This window comes from Labrus mixtus, chromosome 14, assembly GCF_963584025.1.
Source record: "Labrus mixtus chromosome 14, fLabMix1.1, whole genome shotgun sequence".
Classification (NCBI taxonomy): domain Eukaryota; kingdom Metazoa; phylum Chordata; class Actinopteri; order Labriformes; family Labridae; genus Labrus; species Labrus mixtus.
The window spans coordinates 11,188,516-11,208,963 of NC_083625.1; the positions used below are offsets into that span (position 1 = coordinate 11,188,516).

The 20,448-nt window shown below is 39.9% G+C and overlaps 1 protein-coding gene across 2 annotated transcripts in view; it reads left to right on the forward strand.

The window, feature by feature from the left end:
- The window catches only part of LOC132988009 (replication protein A 70 kDa DNA-binding subunit-like), a 43,907-nt gene extending 30,287 nt beyond the window's left edge, over window positions 1-13,620 (forward strand). For both annotated transcript variants that reach the window (XM_061055071.1, XM_061055072.1), the window contains 4 exons: window positions 5,454-5,630; window positions 5,760-5,867; window positions 6,084-6,170; window positions 12,904-13,620. In XM_061055071.1, coding sequence (XP_060911054.1) covers window positions 5,454-5,630; window positions 5,760-5,867; window positions 6,084-6,170; window positions 12,904-13,005 — 474 coding nt within the window. In that variant the 3' untranslated portion in view covers window positions 13,006-13,620. The remainder of the gene's footprint in view (window positions 1-5,453; window positions 5,631-5,759; window positions 5,868-6,083; window positions 6,171-12,903) is intronic.
- Window positions 13,621-20,448: the final 6,828 nt, after the last annotated feature.

Genomic DNA, 20,448 nt, shown 5'->3' on the forward strand with positions numbered 1-20,448 from the left:
CTCTCGTGTTTTCTTGACTTATTTCACTTCCCCCCCTTTCCTTACTTTCCTAACTGTAACGATCACTTACTTTATAACCATCGGTGGTGTTTCTTTGTTAACAAGCATTAAGAACACTTTAGAAAATCAAAAAGGAGATTTACATGATTCATTCTACAAAATCAAACCTTACTACCATAAACAATACAAAGTGTCTTCTTTAAAGCCATCTGGGAAGCCTTTTCTGTGAGCAGACATGGATTCAGCCTTTTTTCAAACACTGTCTCATTTGAATGTAAGTGTTTTAGCTGAACACAAATCCAGTCAGTCTCCTGCTCGTTTCAAACAGAGCAGCTCCAGGCTGTGCCTCACTATGACTTCATGGATTAGAGTTCTCTTTCTCTTGTTTTAGCTGTGGGAGGCTGATAGAGAGGCTCACATATTAGCTGTACAAATTTAAACTGCCATAGATCTTTTTTTCAGGAACACGTGAGAACTCTGAAATTGATCCTTGTCCTATTTAACGACGTGTTATCAGCGAGTATTATCTTTACGCTGCAGTAAAAGTAAACTGCATGTAAGTGGTACACCACTTCCAAACTTTCTGTCTAATTAATTTGGTACACTTCCAGCTAGTCTCTCTCGGCCCTCACGTTTAATTAGAAGCCACTAACAAGAAGCTTCAAGATCAGTTTTGTTTCTAATAAAAAAACTTCTAATTATGTGTGTGAGGTGGAGGACGCCCTACAGGGTCGAACACTCGGCTCAAGAACGCTCCTTGTTTAGATTACTGGTAGTAAAGGCAGGCTGAGAACTTTGTCACTTACAAACCTACATTACAAGATGGAAGGGGGAAAAGGTCAAACTAAAAGAAAAGAAGTGGAAAAAGATCCACAGAAAAAGGAAGTTGGGGATTGGAGAAAAAAAGCACACAGTTCAGATCAGCTGGCAGATGTGTGAAAAGTAGGCTGAAAGGTGAGAATGTGTAAATGATTCAGGCTATGATTTTTTTTCTCCTTCCCTTTTTTCATGCCTCCCCCCCTCTTCTTATTCTCTTTGTGTTCTCCTCTTTTCTCTCTCTGTGCCTGTGTATCCCCAACCGTTTCTGTAATTGAACAGCTTTGAGGAGGCCGTCTATCACATACTCTGAGGCTGCAGCTTTGCCTCTATTTATGGAATCCAACTCATTAGCTTATATTTTTGAAGGAACCTAATTTGACATTCTACCTGTTTCCCTCCATGTTTGTACGTGACTGTGACTCTTTTTGGGTGTGTGAAGGTGTACGAGCCCACTTCTAATTAAAACGCCAATGTGTGTGTATTTTGGGGTTTTGGGACAAGCATTAGGGTTGGCATGTGCAGCCACGTCAATTATGTGAAGTAGATTTTCACTTGGTTGCCCTTCCACATACAAATTTTAATTGCATTTAGGTGCCAGAGGTGACACAGGGATTTGGTGTGATAAGAATAAAAAAATATATTTTCAGAATATCTGAGGTGTGTGTGTATGACTCTAGGTAAGTCTGGGCACGTAGTTGTGCGTAAGTGTGTCTCTGAGCGTTTTTGTGTATCTGTTTTTGTGTGCAGCATTAGTCATGCTGCTCCTCCAGGTTCTCCTCAGTGTGCTTAAGGTTAAGACTTTGCCCCAAGGCTTCTGTGTACACACTGGAATACAGAGGGGGAGAGAAAACACCACAGAAGGAGCAGGGAGAAGGGGAGAGATGATGGCAAATGCAGGGGGATTTATTTCGAGTGGTCTAGTTGCGATTGAATTGCTATGGTCCAGATCCCACTGACCTCTGTCTTCACATTCTGTGTAGCCTCTGCCAACATCATGAGCCCTTGACAATCCCCACCACATGCACCCTCCCTCCTTACCACCTTCCCTACCCGTCGCCTTCCCACCTCTCCAGCCTTGCAGCGCTCCAATCTACCCAAGTTTGTGAAATATGATGAGGCAGGCAGGCGGGCGGAAACATGGGAGTGCAACGCTGACGGGGTAGAGGGCTGTTGCTAACGGGAAAAGTTCTCCTAATTAAAAAAAGCTCCTTAGTAAGTGTTTCGAAGGGGGGGTTCTTGCTGTGTGGCATGGGCACTGGGTAGATGGATGGGTGGACAGATTATGAGGCTGTGAGTCATTGTTAGCTAGCGGGAAGGAAGTGTCACAGAGCTCTAAGTCTGACTGACAGTATCTGTGGAGGTCATGGGGACTAAGAAGAGCGTCATCCATCTCACAAGGGATGCAGAGAACACAATGGCCTTTTCGCATCTACCACCCTTACTGAACTCTGAACATGAAGTGTGGGCTGCAAAACCAAGGAACAGCAATGCACAGTGTGTTTGTGAATTCTGGCCAGCGTCCTAGAGAGGCTCTTTGATAGACTCATTTAGGCCAACATTAGTAATGAGTCTGGCCCAGCTCTAGCTTGTAGTTGTTGTTTTAGAATGCATTTTAAAGCATTTCATTTGAAATTCTGGCTGTAATTCCAACATCTTGTCTAAGGCCGGTTCTCCTGGTAGCAGAAATACTCTCTTGGTGATTCGAGGAAAGGAAAAAGGGTTTTTCTGGGGTTTCTTATTTGAGCATGTGTAGCACATTTATTCTTTTGTGCTTGCACGTGTGTCAGTTAATTTGCTACAGTGTGTGTGTGTGTGTGTGTGTGTGTGCATGCAGGCGTGTACACGTGCATGCTCCCCTCCAGTGAGACCCGGTTCATCTGCTGTGTGCATTCTTTATGTTTATATTTATAGAGATGGAATGCTGTGCCCCTCCACAGGATGAGAGAGTAGCCTTTTTCCATCGGAATTAGCATTTCTTTCCTTCTTAGCTGTTGATTTTAGCAGTGTGAGTTCTGACGCTTAAGGTGCTAATATCTGTTTAAATTATGGTAGCATTGCTGCATTTTAATATCATTCTGATTGACTGCGTACACGCTAATTTAAATTCTGAACTCAAACGAGGCTCATTGTATCTGTATTGCAAATGTTTAAGTTTGGGTCTTTGCATATAACCTTGTGTGTGTGGCATGTGTGGTGTGTGTGAATATGAGCACAATTTATGTATTAGAGGGGGAGAGAGAAATTCGTCTCATCTCACATCTATTATGCATAGAATTCTCAAACTCCCTCTGCTCTCTTTTTAAACTGTTCCAAGATTGTTTGGAAGTCAAATAGAGATGTGTAAACAGCATGCATCTACCAGCTGGACTGACTTGTTGGCACCATTTTTACTGATGATGCCAAGCCTCATCTGAAGTATTTTCCTTTTATTTTCCTTTTATTTTTATGTTTCTCTTTCACCATAAGCTACTTATTCGTATTCTTTAAAATGTGCACTGTCGAGCACTTTTGCTCCATTATCTCTCTTTCATTTTTGTGTCCCTCCAGTTTGATCGACTTTATTTTCATGGCATTTACTACAAAGTTAGGATTTAAAAATACCAATATTGACGAGACAAGAAAAATGCCAGATCATACCAAGATATCTGGTTGAGAACAGACCATCTGTCAGAGATGTCTCACCCAAAGGTTTAATGATTTTTCTCTCGAATATTTGTTCATTTTACTTCCTCCCAGAAATTTGAAATGGGACTCATTAAAAATATGTCATCAAAAAGTCCTACATACTTTCTGTTCTGATGATAGTATTACCTTGATCATCGTATCCATCACCTGAAGCAATAAGTTAAGTCATGAATGAACGACCATGGCTCGACAGTTGTGAAAAACGTTTAAAACGTTTTGTCCAAGTTCATAGAGGATTAGAAATAAACCAGGTTCCCTCCTCTAGGCCAGCAAACACTGTAATTGGGTACCGGTAACTGTTTTTTACCTTTATACTTGAATGCACTTGACGAGTGCTCAAAGAAGCTGGATATTATCATTGTGCTGAAGTTTCACTACTGGCTGTGACAGTCTAGTGCACCACTGTTCTATGTGTACTGCCGCTAAGTTTCTATTTCCAAATACTTTTACAAACCTGTGGAAATAAAAAATCAACACATTGTGATCCATCAGAGCAGACAAAGTTTCCTCGAAATCAGCTGTTTTTTTACTAAAGTTTCTAAGCCCACATGAAACATGTTTTTGATTATGGTGGGCCATGGAGCTACCCTTTGAAGTAATCGTCTGTTGTACCCAAACAAAAATAGCTTGACACATTGCTTGTTGTGAAATTGGTCATCGTAGCCCGACCATTGTCATGCAGTTTGACTCTTCAGTTTGGACTAGAGATTACTCATCGTGTTCTTACTGCCTGAGCCACCTGGCGTCTTGTACATCGACCAAGTCGCAGCCTCCTCCATAACAAGTTCTCTGAAGTTTCTTGTTCTTGTCCACTTTGTGTACACCTTCTATAGGATTCATACCTTTTGAAAAGATTAGTGACAGTCCTAGCAATACTCTCAACACCGAGAATAGAGAGGATTCACCGTTTTTTTTGTTATGCAAGTCAAAATGAGACAGAGACGGGACTTGTTCCAGGCTCGATGATCTTTATTAGTATGTGAAAGTAAAATAGTTTGAAGATTAAAACAGAGTGTTGGTTCTTTAATTTAAACGGTAAAGGGTCTGTGTATGAAATAGAAAGTCAGTCTCTTACACACTGGCTGTATTTTTTGTGTTGTAGTCTGCCAGCCTTGATTATAAAAACATAACATGAGATTCTGCCTATGTGCAGTGGTAAGGGCTTGAACTCTTCATTCAAATTAATTTGGTTTCTCATTTGAAATGCAACTGAAACAATCTTCCCATAAAGTAACTAGACGAGTCTACTCTAAAATTTTGATTAAACAATGCCGTCTCCATAACAGCTAGAGCTAGCTTCATGTTTTTAATGTATGCTGGTACGACCAGCATGAACCACATATTCAGGAAGCACAGAGAAGAGAACTGCCTGTTAAACAGGGGAATGAGACGATCCATCACACTGGTGCCCTAGCTCTTCCTCTATCATCATTTCCTTCCTCCTTCCGGCTGTTGTCTTGTCTTCTATCAATATCTCACATTTTCAGTGACTTGAATCATGCTTTTGAGGGCCAATGGTAATAAGCTGGTGAATCATACTGTTACATTGTCTTCTCTCTTCCAGCTCCGGTGGGGGTGGTTTCACAGATGCAGCTCCAGTTTTCAAAGTGGTACATTTAACGCAGCATGCTGGAAATAATGTTCAGGGTTGAATTATTTTGCATTAAGACAGGAACCACCAGTTTTGTACAGAAAATAATATATGCAATGTAGTGCAACAATTATCTTCAATAATATGATATTATTTAGTGTTTTGAAATTTGGTTTGCAGGTTAGGTTTCACTTCAGCAGAATAGAGAACATAAAGGGGCAGCACCTGCATTTTAACCACCACCGCCTTGGACGCTCAAGTTGCCTCAGTTGGATTTGAATTGTTAGTTTTTATTGATCTTGCTGCTCCATTCCTAAAAATAGATTTCCTCCTCTCCCATCCTTTGCTCTCTCCTCAGGCGGACTATTTCAGCTGTGTGGCAACCGTGGTGTACACTCGTAAGGAGAATTGTCTGTACCAGGCCTGTCCGTCCGGTGACTGCAACAAAAAGGTCATAGACCAGCAGAATGGATTTTACCGTTGCGAAAAGTGTAACAGAGAGTACCCCAACTTCAAATACAGGCTCCTTCTTTCAGTAAGTCCACACACTGCACATCATTAACACAGCGCTGCCGACTTTGAGGAATTGCCACTTCTGTGATCGTATATACACATGAATAATCTCTGGCCCCTTCATCATCTTGTCTGTCTGTCTGACTCTCAGGCCAACTTAGCAGACTTCGGGGATAACCAGTGGGTGACATGCTTCCAGGAGACAGCTGAGGTCTTGTTAGGTCACAGCGCAGAAACGCTGGGACAGCTCAGAGACACAGTGAGAGACTCACACACACACACACACTCACACACATACAAACAATTAACAACCACACACAGCTCTCCTTGAACCAGCTTGTCCACATCTGACAAGAAAATTGCCTTTACGATTGAGTTTGGAGGGTTAACCGTAACGGACTACTTCCTGTAAACTGCTGGCCCTGGCTGTGTTTTTTCCTTATCTTGTGTGTGTGTGTGTGTTTGTGTTCTTAAGGACGAGGCTGCATTTGATGAAGTCTTCCAGAAAGCCAACTTCACAACTCACATCTTCAAAAACCGAGTCAAGCTGGAGACGTACAACGTAAGTGACTATAAACCTGGAGCACAATAGAGTGTGATACAATACAATACAATTTGGTTTTCCAGGAATAATAGACGAGAATGTAATGACGTGATGGCGCTCATCTTTGTTTTTTTAAGTGCACTCTGCCTCACTGGAATCCTCGACCCATCATTGGCTCCTTCCAACCTGTTACTGTTGTAGTTTGAAAGGTTGAATCATAACGGAAACACGCAATCTGGACAGCAACAGGCACAAACCAATAGTTATCTAACCAGCCATCAGACTTTAGCCAGGTCATAAGGTCATGATCTGATACACGTACACACATTCCACCCACCCTTTCCTGGTAATAGACCAGTTGTCCGGCCAAAAAAACTTCTAGGACATGGTCTTTATATAGCACAAATGTTGTAATTGCCCAGTGTGAGGAGTTGCCAATAACGGGATGATTCGGATGCTATAAAAGAACTGCTCCAAGAGAAATAAACAGATCCTCAATTCACAAGCCATAGTCTCTGTCTGATTGTTCAAGAGCATTTACTCTTCTACATAGGCGCTGCAAGCACACTAGGAAGAATGACCGGACACCTGCGGCTGACTTATTTCTGCTCTTGACAAATACGCCAGCAGGCATTTCATTTCATAGACTTTTAGAATGGTCCTGGAAAAACGGGTTTTCAAATGAACCAAGGTTACAAACAAGTGGCATTTTAAGAATTGTAAATGGTCTCCTTTAGTGTCAATTTCACAATCAAATCCACAAAGCGGGAGCCAACTACTGTACATAGACACCAGCTGTGGCTGTGTGTAAAAGCAGAGTTTACCATGCAACACAGAACACCTTTCAGTCATTACATTGTGGTTTGAAATTGTTGCACTGCATATTTGTCAACCCCACAGGATTTTGTTCTTGTCAGATCCAAGTAACACCTCCTTTGTGGACTCGGTGACAAATGAAGTTTGATGGTTTGAACAAGATGAGATGGCAGAGCCTGCAGTGTTTACAGATTTAGTATTTTGATTGGCACAAACCACGCTCTGATTAGCAGCAACCTTTAAGACGAGCTGGTTGCAGGCGGAGGCGGAGGGATGCTTCACAAATAGTGAATTGCATAAAGGTGCACGAGGACGTACTTCAAAATGTAAAAACAACAACAACAACCGATTGCCACACAACAAGATGTACAAAATGCTAAATAACCCCGGCACAATGTCAGTCACAGGAAACAAACTCATTTCAATTAGTATCTCAGTGACGAGGGAGTTGTTCTAAAGCCAGTGTGCTTTGGATTACAGAAAACAAATACAGCTGTGAATTCATTGCTCTTAATTAGGCACTAATTAGCATTTCACTATTGTCTGTCTAAGCCTAATTAGTGTAATTATTCAGAGGCTAATTTGCTACTTGGGGCACATAGCGAGAGTCTGAGTGGAATGATTGAGATGTAGATTGAGCTCTAAACGGGCTGAATCCTGACCTCCAGAAAACCTACGAGGAACGCCGAGCAGTGTTCAGAAGCCGCTTTTCAAAAACTCAAAAACTGTTTAAGTCCTCAACAGAAAAGTTTTACATTAAATGCATTTTGTCTGTATAGCAGCAGTCTTCAGTTCTTTAAGTATAATGACCGTAGATATGATCAGCGTATCAGTGCTACTTACCAACACACGCAGATGATGTGTGAGTTCATCCCGTGTTGTCATGACAACAATCTATTGAGTTTTCTTTTAAAGAAAGAATTGTAGGAGAAGTAGATCGGTCTTGGTCTCAAGAACGGTCTTGGGATTACTTTTTTAATTTCTCGGTCTAGTTTCGGATTCGAAAGCATTTTTACTTGGTCTTGTCTCGGTCTCGGTCTGAGACGGGGCAGACTCCGGATTTTAAATCAATACCGCCACTGATAGGCTATTTTTCCAAGTCGTTACTGTGATTAGAAGGAAAATGCCTCTTTCAAAAAGAACAAATAACCTTCCCGGTGTTACGCTCTAAGTGAGTGACACGCCCCCTTAACGCAAGATAATTATTTTTCATTGATATTTATGGTCTTGAATTGGTCAACTCATTAGTGGATTTCATAACAAGTCATTATAGCAGCTTTCATGTCTTAATCTAATGCAGAGTGAGACAGATAGATAAAGTTATATCAAATCTACAGCCAGAGTTGTAGACATCTGTCAGCTCGAGTTATCTAACGGTTGAAATGTGTTCAATAAAAAATCAACTCCAGTTTTATTCATTAGTAGAAAAAAAACAACCCTCCCATGTTAACACACATCTAATGTGATACTGAAGATGTGAAGAGAAACTGTAAATGAAGTGCTGAACAGCTGTTGGTGATATTTCTAGAAAAGCCACCTTGAGATTGATTTACATATCTAATCTATTTAGTGTCACATTTTCGTCATGTTGTTGGAAGCCCAGCAGGAAAGATGCAAAGTTTATCATTTATGTATTCCACAATGTAGAAAAACATGCTCTGAGTCTACCCAGGGCTTATCAATTATCTTGAATTTATTTTCAGCGGGGTGTTTGTCAAACTTTTTGTTTCAAAGCTTTTTAATTCAAAGCGACGAACACAGAGGAGAGCGTGTGATTCGCTTGCTCAGTGCGTCTTTCTGCCTCAGCCTCAGTTCTTTCCTGTAGACTTGTGAGTGTGACACAAGACGCAAAGATCAGACATCCACCTCGGTGTTTTCACCAAAATAGAACAATTTAATGAAATGTCGGAGCTTAACAGGATTAATGACGTTACAAAATGTGTGCTTTGTCATTTTTCATAACGAGGACTCAGTGGAGAAAGAACAGCTGTGGTTGGGATCATATTTCAAAGTTGTTGTTTGAACTTCTCGCATATAAACTCTTTATTGAATATATTTTGGTTCAGTGCAGAGAAGATAAACTACCAAATACTGCCATCAACTATAAATATTAAATCACAAAGCTGCAGATTCTGCTGCAGGATGTGCTGCTACTTTTGATTTTCAGGCGTTTTTTTTTTTTTAAATTGACTGTTTGAGTATAGTTTATGAAAGATTAGTTTCAGCACTTTATGATGGAAGTCACACTGAAGTCTGTGTGTGACCCTAGATTCAGAGGTTTGAAAGTTTCCATAGTTGGTAACTCTTCAAAGTGATCGTCTTGCTTTCAGGCCGTGTTTGTTTTGTGTTTTAAGAGAAGAGGAGTAGAGGGAAAAGAAAGCTACAGTCAAAAGATTTCGAAAAGAAACACCGATTGACCAGCAAATACATCACAATTTCAGCAGTGATAGTTTGTGAAGTTTAGTACTGACAGTGTGGAGCTGCTCAGAGAAAGGAGAGTGTGCAATGAGCTGCAGAGAAGTAGAGGCCCTCATCACTCTGCCACAGGTGGAGTTAATAGAATTTAGATGATGGTGAAGATCCCATTTGACCTTCAAGATCGGATTCACTGTGTGCACTTTTCTTCATAAACATAAAATTTGCATTTGTTTAAAAGACGATTTCAGACAATTGATGCACTTTCAGAGAGACGGTCTGATTTCCAACCAGTGACTGGATGCAACATTTGCACATCAAAAGTCTTTCAGTTTACTCCTAACAGGAGTGATGTTTTTTCTTATATCTGTGATATAATGCTTCAATAAATTATGTTCAGATGTGATAAATGTGTATGTTTGTATACCTGCTGTCTGTGGAAGGGCAATCAACTGTATGCCTGTGTGGGGTGCACATCTACCCATCAGACGTGGGTTAATTGATTCTGTCTGGATGAATACATTAACGTCAGAGAGGACCTGTTCTTTCCGGCCTTATATTAACAGACAGGCTATTGAAAGCCGCACGCACACACACACACACATGCACGCACACACACAGACACACACACACACACACACGCACGCACGCACACTTGCCACATTCATTAAAAATCATGGACAAACCACACTCTTAGCAGACCGTGTCAATATCACATTCAGGTCTTTTGTGTGAGTAGGTGAAGGTAAATGCTTAAAATAACTCTGAAAGCTGCTATTCAAACTTTGATAACTTTCGCAGTCTTAAGAACGTACAGACTTTAAGTTTCTTTATTCTTTGGTTTTCTTTGAGACAGGAATGTCAACTCCAGAAGGTACTTTCTAGTGTTACTATAGAAATAAGTCTCCATGCTGTTTCTGTATTTTCTCTTCTGTTCTCGACACGTTTAACGAGTTCAATACAGTTTTATGTAACTATAAAATATGTGTAGTATAAGACTAGGGTCACAGTCCTATTGAGCCTGCTCTTAGGTACAATGCAGATACATGTTACAGTAGCCCCTTTTACATTGCCGGTTCAAGAGGGGTTGTTAAGCCTTGCTGTTAATGTTAATATTTTTTAATGGTGTGGCGAGGTTTTTCTGCTGCTCGGCGGCATAAAAGAAATGTTAAAGAGGCAAAACAGCGTCACTGTGTTCAGTTGAAACTGGCATGGCTGAACAGCGCTGTGTGAGTGCCGGCCTAAGGCTGTGTGTTATGTGAAGCTATGTTTACACATGCCTCTCATGTTTTCCCAAAGCTGAAATGGGTTTGTAAAATCACACACCAAGACTCCAGTGTTATGCCTTTGCATGATTTAATGTAAAAGAGCAAAGGGGGAGCTTCTTTAGGTTTGCTGCAGGGAATCTCAAAGTGCAGAGGGCTATTATGAAAGTGCTAGTATGTGCAGTAGATGTTCAGTGTTGACAGTGACAACAGTTAGACATCAACTTGACACAAAGTACAGCTGAGGCTCATGGGAAAGTCATTTGCTTTACAAAATGCCGACAATGGCTGCGTGAATTCAGTTCATACTAAGCAGACCATGAAAGCACCAAAGTTCATGACAAACTATCGGATATTTGTTCATGCAACCAGCATAATGTGCACGGTGGCTTGTGGTGAAAAGTCGTGGATCACCAAAGTATTTATCCTGTGGGGACCATTAATGTCAGTGCTTCATCAAAAATCCTTTCAATGTGTTTTATTTTTTATTTTGGAGGGGTCTGATATTTCATTTTTTTCTCGCTTGCTGCTGAGGATGGTTGTTGAAAACCTCTAATTACCACTTAGTCATTCTGTCAGCCTCTGAAATGTATGCAAAAGATGCTCAGTGCTACCTGACAGCAGATCAATCCCTGAATACTTTACACAGAAACTGTTCAACTTTTTTAAGTATTTATTAATCAAAGAAAATCTTTCTGCCATGGAGGTAGATGACCAGAATTTTTTGACTGCCTCAGTCAACATTTATCCTGTGCAGGGTAAATGTTTGTGCTGGTTTTTACTCTCATGTTTTGGAGATATTTCAGTCCGGATCAAAGTGGCGCTGGACACTTCTGACCATAAAGCCGTACAGCCAGTATGTCTCGAGTCTGAAGGTTGAAGGTACATTTGAAATGTTCATGTAGTTCTCATTAACATCCTCCCCATCAGTGTATTACATTATTCATAATTCTCAGCAGGGATCCTTGTGTAATGTATGTATTTATTGTTAACAACACCAAAGAACCTTGTCAAAGTCAGGTGTGTGCTGGTTCTTTGTTCCATGTGTACGTGTGTGTCTACATTGGTGATCACCACCTTCTACATCCAGTAATAGAATAGAGCTTCCTCTTACGTCACTGAGTAATTGTTTTCACCTGATGTGTTCAGAATATTATTCGACGCTCATTAAATGAAGCCCTCTTTCTTGCTGTAGCCCCATCCTTTGTAAGACTGTTATTTTTTTCTATATGTTGTCAGCCTTTGTCAAGTGGAGCCTTTGTCTCGGTGCCCCTGAATTACTTTAATTTACCTGCTGTAATCAGGTAGGCACAAATTGAAAACACTAATCGAGGTGTTGAATCACCACTGAGATAATGGGGAATTGTTAAATCCTTGATGCCGGGTGTGCTGACTGAATTCCTAATTGATTAATTAGTTTTCTTCTTATAGTGCTTGCGATTATAATGGAAATTAGTTTTTGGCTTCATGTCTAAAGGAGAAAGTGCTTCAATCTATGAAAAAATTGTATCATGAGACATATATGTGGCTGAAGAAAACACACGTTTTAGATTGAATGATGTGAAATTGTTTGGCCTTAACTTTTACATGCATTCACCTATGTGGCCTTATATCAGTATTTTGTATGTTTAAAAAAAAGAATGACGTGTAAAAGTCAAATTACATCACAACCATCCTAGTGTTTATCTTGTTACACTCCTTTCCTCAAACAAATGGCATTCACCTGTGTGTGTTGTGCTATCCTTACATTTGGAGAGTTAACATTGAGTCTAATTAGCCCTGAGCCTGTTAGGATTGTGTCTTACTGACTCCAGGCAGGTTTCTCACATATTCCTTCTAAAGGAAGACAACGAGCTGTACCTTAGAAAAAGGTAGTTATAGTCTGAGTTAGGTAGTTATACGCGCATCACGTAGGTGCAGAGCAGGGCAAAAACTATTGACTAACAAAAATGATCACCTGAAGGAGACCTCTGGTTGAAACGTTGCGATTAATAATAACCTTTTTTTTTGGCATTTAAGCAAGTGCCTATCTTCTTCCTCAATGAACTGTATCTTCACATGAATCTGAAGTGTACTGCAGAGGATCCAACTTTAGGGAAATCTGTTATATGATTGAAGATCATGTATTTCCTTTGGTCCCCTGTCTTTATAGGATCCGGTAATTATGTTCTCATGTGACATTTGCTGTTATACTTCTTACATACTGTAAATTAGAAACTGCCTTTGCTTAATCCAGATGTCTCTTTGCTCCTCAGGACGAGGTCCGATTGAAGGTAACTGCACTGGAAGTCCAACCCATCGACCACAGGGAATACAGCAGGAGACTCCTCAGCAATATCCGCAAACTGGCCGGGTAAACTGGTCCCAGTCATCCAAACAGCCGCCTGATGATTAAACCAGTCTTCCGCTGATCTCTGACTGGTTTTCGACTTTTTCCACCAGTGAGATAACAGCATATCTGACTGAGGCAGCAGATGGGTAGTCAGTGATTCATCATGTTTAAATGGCAGCCAAGCAAAAGACTAACATTAAATTTTTTTTTTTTTTTTTTTTAACTGGCCTGTTGTAAAACACCAGAATTTTTACTTTGACCTTTTAATTTAATAACCGTTTAAAGAAGAGGTTTGATAAGACTGTTTTAATGTATATACATTATTTTTATCATGTTTCATATGCACTCTAAAATCAGGGTTTTCTCTTGTTTGATTCATATGATTCATGTCTTTGGTTTCAGATTAGTTGTTGCCCAGAGTGAGATATGTGAGATGTAGATGAGTCAGATTTATTTAATTTTTATTGTTTAAAAAAAGACAGCGTGGGAGATGCACGTGTTAGCAATTGTTTTAACGTCTGATTATCTTTTATGCTTGTTCAACTTATTCTTTATTTGAGTGTTGAGGCTGTGGGTTTGCTTTGTGGGCTTCCAAAACAATGTCATACAAGAAAAGAGTGATTAAAAGAAAGTTCACGTAGAGCTGTGTCACTGTTTCAACAGTTTCCTACAAAAATTATGTTATCTTCTTCCTGGATGTTCTCTAAATATAAGCAGTTGTGGGCAAGTAAAGCTGGCTACACACTAGACGATTTTGGTGTCGATTTGCACCCTCCAACAATCGTGGGGGGGCATGGTGGATTTCTGGTTTTTGGTAACCGATTATTTGTCCAAACAATCCTCCAGTGTGTGGTGTCACTACAATTATTTTACTGCTCCTCGTCTAGTTGGAGCCTCCCTGATCTGAAATGTTTGATATTTACGATTCCAGATCGGACTTCCTCCATCTAAATACCAGCAGCAGCCAATAAGAGTGAGCAGATTCAGATTGTTATATCATCTGATTGTGTGTACAGGAGGCTATTAGAGTTTAAACATCATCAGTCCTGTGGCAAATAAAGTCCCTAATGATTGGCTGTCTTCTGAGCAAACCTTAATTAACTGTTTGTCATTGGTTAAACCATCCATTTATTGCCCTCATTGAGTAGCCTACACATTTCACAGATCATTTAAGCATTTTTCCATCCGAAGTTGCACCACTCATGCCTGTGTTACATAGAAGTGGGGGAGTCACTCTGCACTTAAATCTCTGTCTGAACATCTATCACACTTCTTTACGTTCACTGCGAGTATACATTTAGAGACGGGGAAGCAAGGTCAGTGTTTCCGAGGCGTTGTCTCCCCACAAAAGGTGTGGCTCAAGGGCACGACTGATTTATGTCGTTATCAAGCCGCCTGCTCCGCTCACTCAGAGCTCCATCAGTACCATCTCCTGCCCGCCGAGCTTAGTGTGTGTGTGTGTGTGTGTGTGTGTGTGTGTGTGTGTGTGTGTGTGTGTGTGTGTGTGTGTGTGTGTGTGTGTGTGTGTGTGTGTGTGTGTGTGTGTGTGTGTGTGTGTGTGTGTGTGTGTGTGTGTGTGTGTGTGTGTGTGTGTGTGTGTGTGTGTGTGTGTGTGTGTGTGTGTGTGTGTGTGTGTGTGTGTGTGTGTGTGTGTGTGTGTGTGTGTGGAGGCTTGGGAGATTAGAAAACACTCACACACTGATCTTTTCATCCCAGTGTCACCTTTCTCCTAACTTTTCATTACCTCTGCCTAACTTGCTTTGTCTTTGTTCCAGCTGTCCAGGGCCTGAGCTTCTGATCATTTTCAAGACAACACAGTATGGTGTAGTGGTCTAACATTTGCATAAACAAACAGGGTTCAAAACCAAAGTGATACGAAAAATAGAGATTCATTTTGATACTTGTGGCACAGGACACCAACTTAAAATACTTCAGAAAAATTCACCATCATCTTTTTAAATTCTGCCAAATGTTTAAGTCTGCTTTACTCTTCAGCTGTACCAGGTCAGAAACAAGGAAGTGTTTAATTTGCTGGCATAAGCAAGTGCAGGAAGTGTAACTTTATTTTGTTCAAAAAAACCTAAAAACGGGTCCATGAGATCAGAAAGTCATTTCCAACTTAAAGCCTTGCTGGTGATTGAGACTTAAGATGGAGACGCGTCGGCCTGCAGCCCGAATAACCCCAAGGCATTATGGGACAGCGGAGGACATCGTGAAGAGATTAAGAAAAATACATTTTTTTGTATTATCCTCAGAGAACTTTATCTGAATGTGATGTGCTAAGCAGTAGTGAACTGAATTCCTAGTAAGCTTGTCATATCTCCTCTTTGGGAATGTGGGACCTCCAGTCTGGTGAATATGCAGTGTGTGTCTATCTGCACAATATGTGTGTGTGTGTGTGTGTGTGAGAGAGAGACACTACAAGGACAGCCGATGGAAATGAGCCGCTGTTATCACACAGGTCGTAGCCCTGATCACAGTCTATCTGACCGTAGTCTTATCTTAAAACACACTGTAGTCCAGTTAAGCCTTTCTGTGTGTGTGTGCGTGCGTGCGAGACTGTAAAAGGACCAGTACAGGCAACTCCTCAATTCATCCATTTTGGATTTTTCAGAGTCCTAAGTGCTTTTTTTTAATCTTGTTTGTAATTTGTAACACCATCAAGAGGACTTACTTTCTTTTTATGGACAGAAGAAAAAAAAGAACCGAAAAAATGGTGTTGGATCATGAAACGAGTGATATAAGTTACTATAATCAAAATAAAAATTCAGCAAACAAAATAACAAAAAAAAAGAAAAACATGTTCACTTTCATGGCCTTGGAAACAAGAAGGGATAATGTTCCTCAATATTTAAAGATTTAGTAAGTGTTTGTGATTGGTGAACATGAGATTCAGATCTCTGACTCATGCTGTCATTAGGTTTAAAAGACACATAACACTGATATGAAGGGCCCTACTCACCCCCACACGTATTTTCAATCACTCTGGCTGATTAGACCTCTGTTTAGGGGTGAAGTTGGGTGAAGTAAAGCGAGAAACAACATAATGGGAATATAACTGGAGATGTTCCTGCTATTTTTCTCTTTCCCAATAACAGCAACAGGATTTGCTAAAAATATCAAGTTCCGATGCGATGCAAGGACAACAGTCTAAATAGTATGTTATCACACTATAAAAAAAAAATGTTGATTGTGAAATGGACATTTAAGAGACATGTAAACATGGTCCAACTGAAATCATGCTGTCAAATTTCTCAGAAGACACAGAAAAATGAGGATCCTCTCTTTTTGCAACTCTTAAACACTTGTTGCTCGTGGCAACAATATCCAGTATATTGGCTTTACAAAGTGACTTAATCTGCAGTACTTCAGCAGTGTAGATGTTCTCATTTCCAGTAAAAAAAAAAAAAAGATTACTGTAATTTTGTTGGGCTTATGTAATATGATAATTGCTCTGTGCATTGCTTTGCATAGTTGCTGAACCAAAAACATTTAAGGCTGTACCAGAGGCTTTTACCAAACAAATATAAAAATCAGTACAACTCTAAGAATGAACAATGTGTACAGAGTACAATGTGGGAAAAGTAATAGAGGTGGAAGAAGGCTGTCAGTCAGCTTTTCTTGGCTTCCAGTAGATATCCTAATCACTGATGAGTAGCTGCCATGTGTATTTTGAGAGTGTGTATCCAGTTTAAGTCCCTGGATGTATTTAGTTTTCTTTCCATATCTACTTCTGATGCACACAAAGACATTGAAGTGTCAATATGGGCTGTGGATGTTGAGGAGTTGCTCATGATATATGGCCTAATGGGATTTCCATATATTCTAAGCATATTTAAGCAATGTAAAATCAACTGATAATAAACCCCTTCATGTTGAGTATAGATTCTTTAATTCCCTATTTAGCCATGTGCTCGTTAAGTTTGTGTAAATCTAATGTAACGCTGTGTGATTCCCAGGGCAATTAACTCTTTTGCATTGCTGATGAAGTATGAGCCTGCTAAGTTCACTCTCTGGGTAATAAAGGTTAAAATATACATAGGAAATTGATAGTTAGTATGCAGGTCTCCTTCACTGTAGAGGACCTGGATTTTGAGAGGCTTTAAGTAGCTGTGTAAAGATTCCCGTCATGTTTTAGTCATTTATTGAGGATTTGACTGATTTACACATTAATCCAAAGCAATCTGCATTAGAGCGAATAATTCAGTATGTGGGTGAGATAAGACAACGAAAGCTTTGGTGAATGTTTAAGAAATATCATCATTCAGGTTGAAAGAGTTCTGCTGAGGGCCCCACTTTGGCTAGGTGCAGCCCTGACCAAAAAGAATGCTGCATCCATCCAGCACAAGTGGATTGTGTGTTAACAAAAACGACCAGGACAGTACAACGAATAAGTAATGTAATTGGGGAGGATGGGAGTTAGTGGCTGTAGGCAGTGTTGAAGATGTGAGTTTTCAGGGATTTCTTGAAGGAAGTGTGTGTTATTATAGCTGTATAGTATCAGAATTTTGGCAGCATGTAAGTTATTTTAATAAGTTTTTGGTCATCATGTTTAAAGTACATTTTTAAAGGGACAGTGCTGAAATATCCAAATGTAGGTTCAAATCCCTTCTGTTTCACTCTCTAGAAACGTATGAATGAAACATCTGGTTCTTTAGCTGCTTAATATGTCTACGATTTTTATGCGACGCTTTTTTACAGCCGAACAGCTATATCAAAGCTGAAACTTGAGTAAGGCTGAGGGGGGCTGCATATCCAGGTAATGGTTTTTCACTTTTCAAATTTCCATTTTAATAATTGTTCTAATAAAAATATGGACCAAACCATGAATCACTGAAAATAATTTACAAATCATGAAATAAAAAGGAGGTATAGGAAGGAGTCAATAATCGTCCAAGTCAATAATCGTCTAAACACATTTAAATCTTTACAGGTCTGCAAATGTGAAACGTCAAATATGAAAAGTTTGGATTTGTTCAAGGGCTCACAGTCTCTGTTTTTATATCTTTTTATAAAGACTCAAACAAATATGGGAACATAAAAGTGCTGCAGGGTTTCAGATTCAATAAGCCAGCAGAATCCCATCGACTACTGTATCAACATGTTGTGCTTTGATGTGCATGTAACTTAAAAATGCTTGTTTAATCCACGATATGCATTTTGCTGGCAGTAAAAAGAAGAAGCTCAGCGAGGACTGTGTCCATCTTCATCTTTGTTGGTCTAACTGAACAGTTTGATAGACAGTTTTACTGCCTGTTTCTGCTCAAGGATTTCACCGTGCTATCAAGGACACTTCACTCTCAAAAGGGTATTTATGGGCTCTGTTTGCTGTGTGCTAGTGTGAAAGAGTGTGTGCATGAATGAGTGTTAGGATCTCAGTTATTCCAGTTAAAAGGGGCCTCAAGAGGCAGCTGTGCAGGTGTTCTGCTGCATGCTGTGCACTTTCATGTCACACGTTCCTGGCAGGGAGCTGTTGCTGCAGATACCTCACTCTTACTCTCTTAACTTTCTTTTCTGTAAGAGGCCATTCTTCCTTCTTTTTTTTTCTCCCTTGCCTCCTTCTACTCTTTACATAAATTACCCCAGCCCCCCTAATGCTCATCAACCATATCTCCCTGTCAACCTACAATAGCTGTTGTTTTGTTTTGCTGTTTCCACCAGCATCGTCATCATTTCTTCCTGAGCTGCTGATCGATTTCTTTCTCCACCCTGCGCTGCCTCTTATCTTCTGCCGTCTTTTCTTCCTCCTACCCACCACCAGTTAAATAAACGCACCCTTTTTGGCCCTCTCTTTCCGTCTGGAACAGATTTTGCCTGAAGGCATTGCTGTACATTTTTGCCGGCTGCACATGCAGAGCCAGAGGCCATGCTGACACCAAGGCCAGTATGCACTGTGCAAGCTATGTCGCTGTACTTATGTATTATAGCTGCTCAGAGAGGCAAAGATTTTAAATATCAATGCAGTGTTAGCCACTTTACAAGTTGAGGAAATTCATGACTCAAGACCTAAATGTTGAATTGAATGCATACAGATAACAAGTAGATCTATACCAGTAGGTATAGTTTACCTACTGTAAGATACAGTACCGAATATCTGCACGGCTCTGATTATCTTTGCTCTTACCAAATCACAGAAATGCTACAATTCAATAGAACAGCACGACTTTTCAACTGTTATTGCTTTTAACAGTTCTAAAAGCAGCTTTTTTAAGCAAACAGTGATAAGCTACAGCGAAGATGAACATTTTTCATTTGGCTCCACCAACTCTACAAGTTTTGCGTCTTTGCTGGAACTGAAGTAAAGCAGAACAAACCTAAAATGTTCTTTTGCTAATGCTATGCTAATTTCTGTTTGTTCAAATCTTTTTGTTCAGATATTAATTCAAAAATAATTTGAGCCAACATGTCCACTTTTGTGGCAATCTTGTAATACTCATTTACATTATGAAGACCACCCAGGCAGAGTGATTAACAAGTCCCAGTGCTGTTATACACTATCAGCACATATGGTTTGTCAAAACTTACTGGTATAATATCAGGTATCATCAGTCTGTCATTCAGGGGTTAATTTGTAATGAATCCTTTAAATTATAATTAATTATTTATTTAAAACAGGGACAGTGCACATTTATGAACACAAACATGAATATATGCCAGATTGTAGCCAAAGGCTTAGTTTCCATTTGTAGTCCCTTGGCAGGTTGTTGCTATACACACGTATACAAATTGACATTAACCATGTAACCAAAATCCTAAAAAACAACATAAACTGTGCATAAGTTGACAGAGACACACAAGCATAAAAAGAGAGAGTGCAATGCTGTTCAAAGTGACCTTCACAGTTAAAGTGCGTCAAGTATTGCACATGAATGTTCAGTACTGATGTAAATTGCGCATTTGTGAAGGAGTCTATAACTTTAGCGTGCTGGTGTGATTACACAGCCCTATTGCACGGAGCTTGATACGGACATGTGTATGCACATATTGCACTGGGGATAACATACATTGATGTGTTTATGCATGCAGTATTTTATTGGGGATATTTTGGCACAGATCTGATCATCTCCATGTCTGTGTACACATATTTAGTTCTTTGAGTTTGTATCCAAAAACTAATGAATGTCACATTTGTAAAGATCCCCTGCAGACATGTTTTAAAATGTAGAGTCTCTGCCTTGAATTAAAATGTATCAAACATGTTTTGTTCTCCACCCGTCTAATCTAACTCTCATTAGGAAATACTGAATCTATGCATACACCAATCATTTTAAAAACCACTGGACACAAGAAGTAAAGTTGGTTTACTTGCAAACTGTGAACAATTAATGTGAATACTATTTATTGGGCCAAATTCATCATTCTGACAGTGAAGGTAAAAGACCCTCCAGTCCACAATTAATGAAACATCAAAATAGCTTTTATAAAGTGCTATATGGTGAAGGGTGGATTTTTAGGATAAAACGGAGAA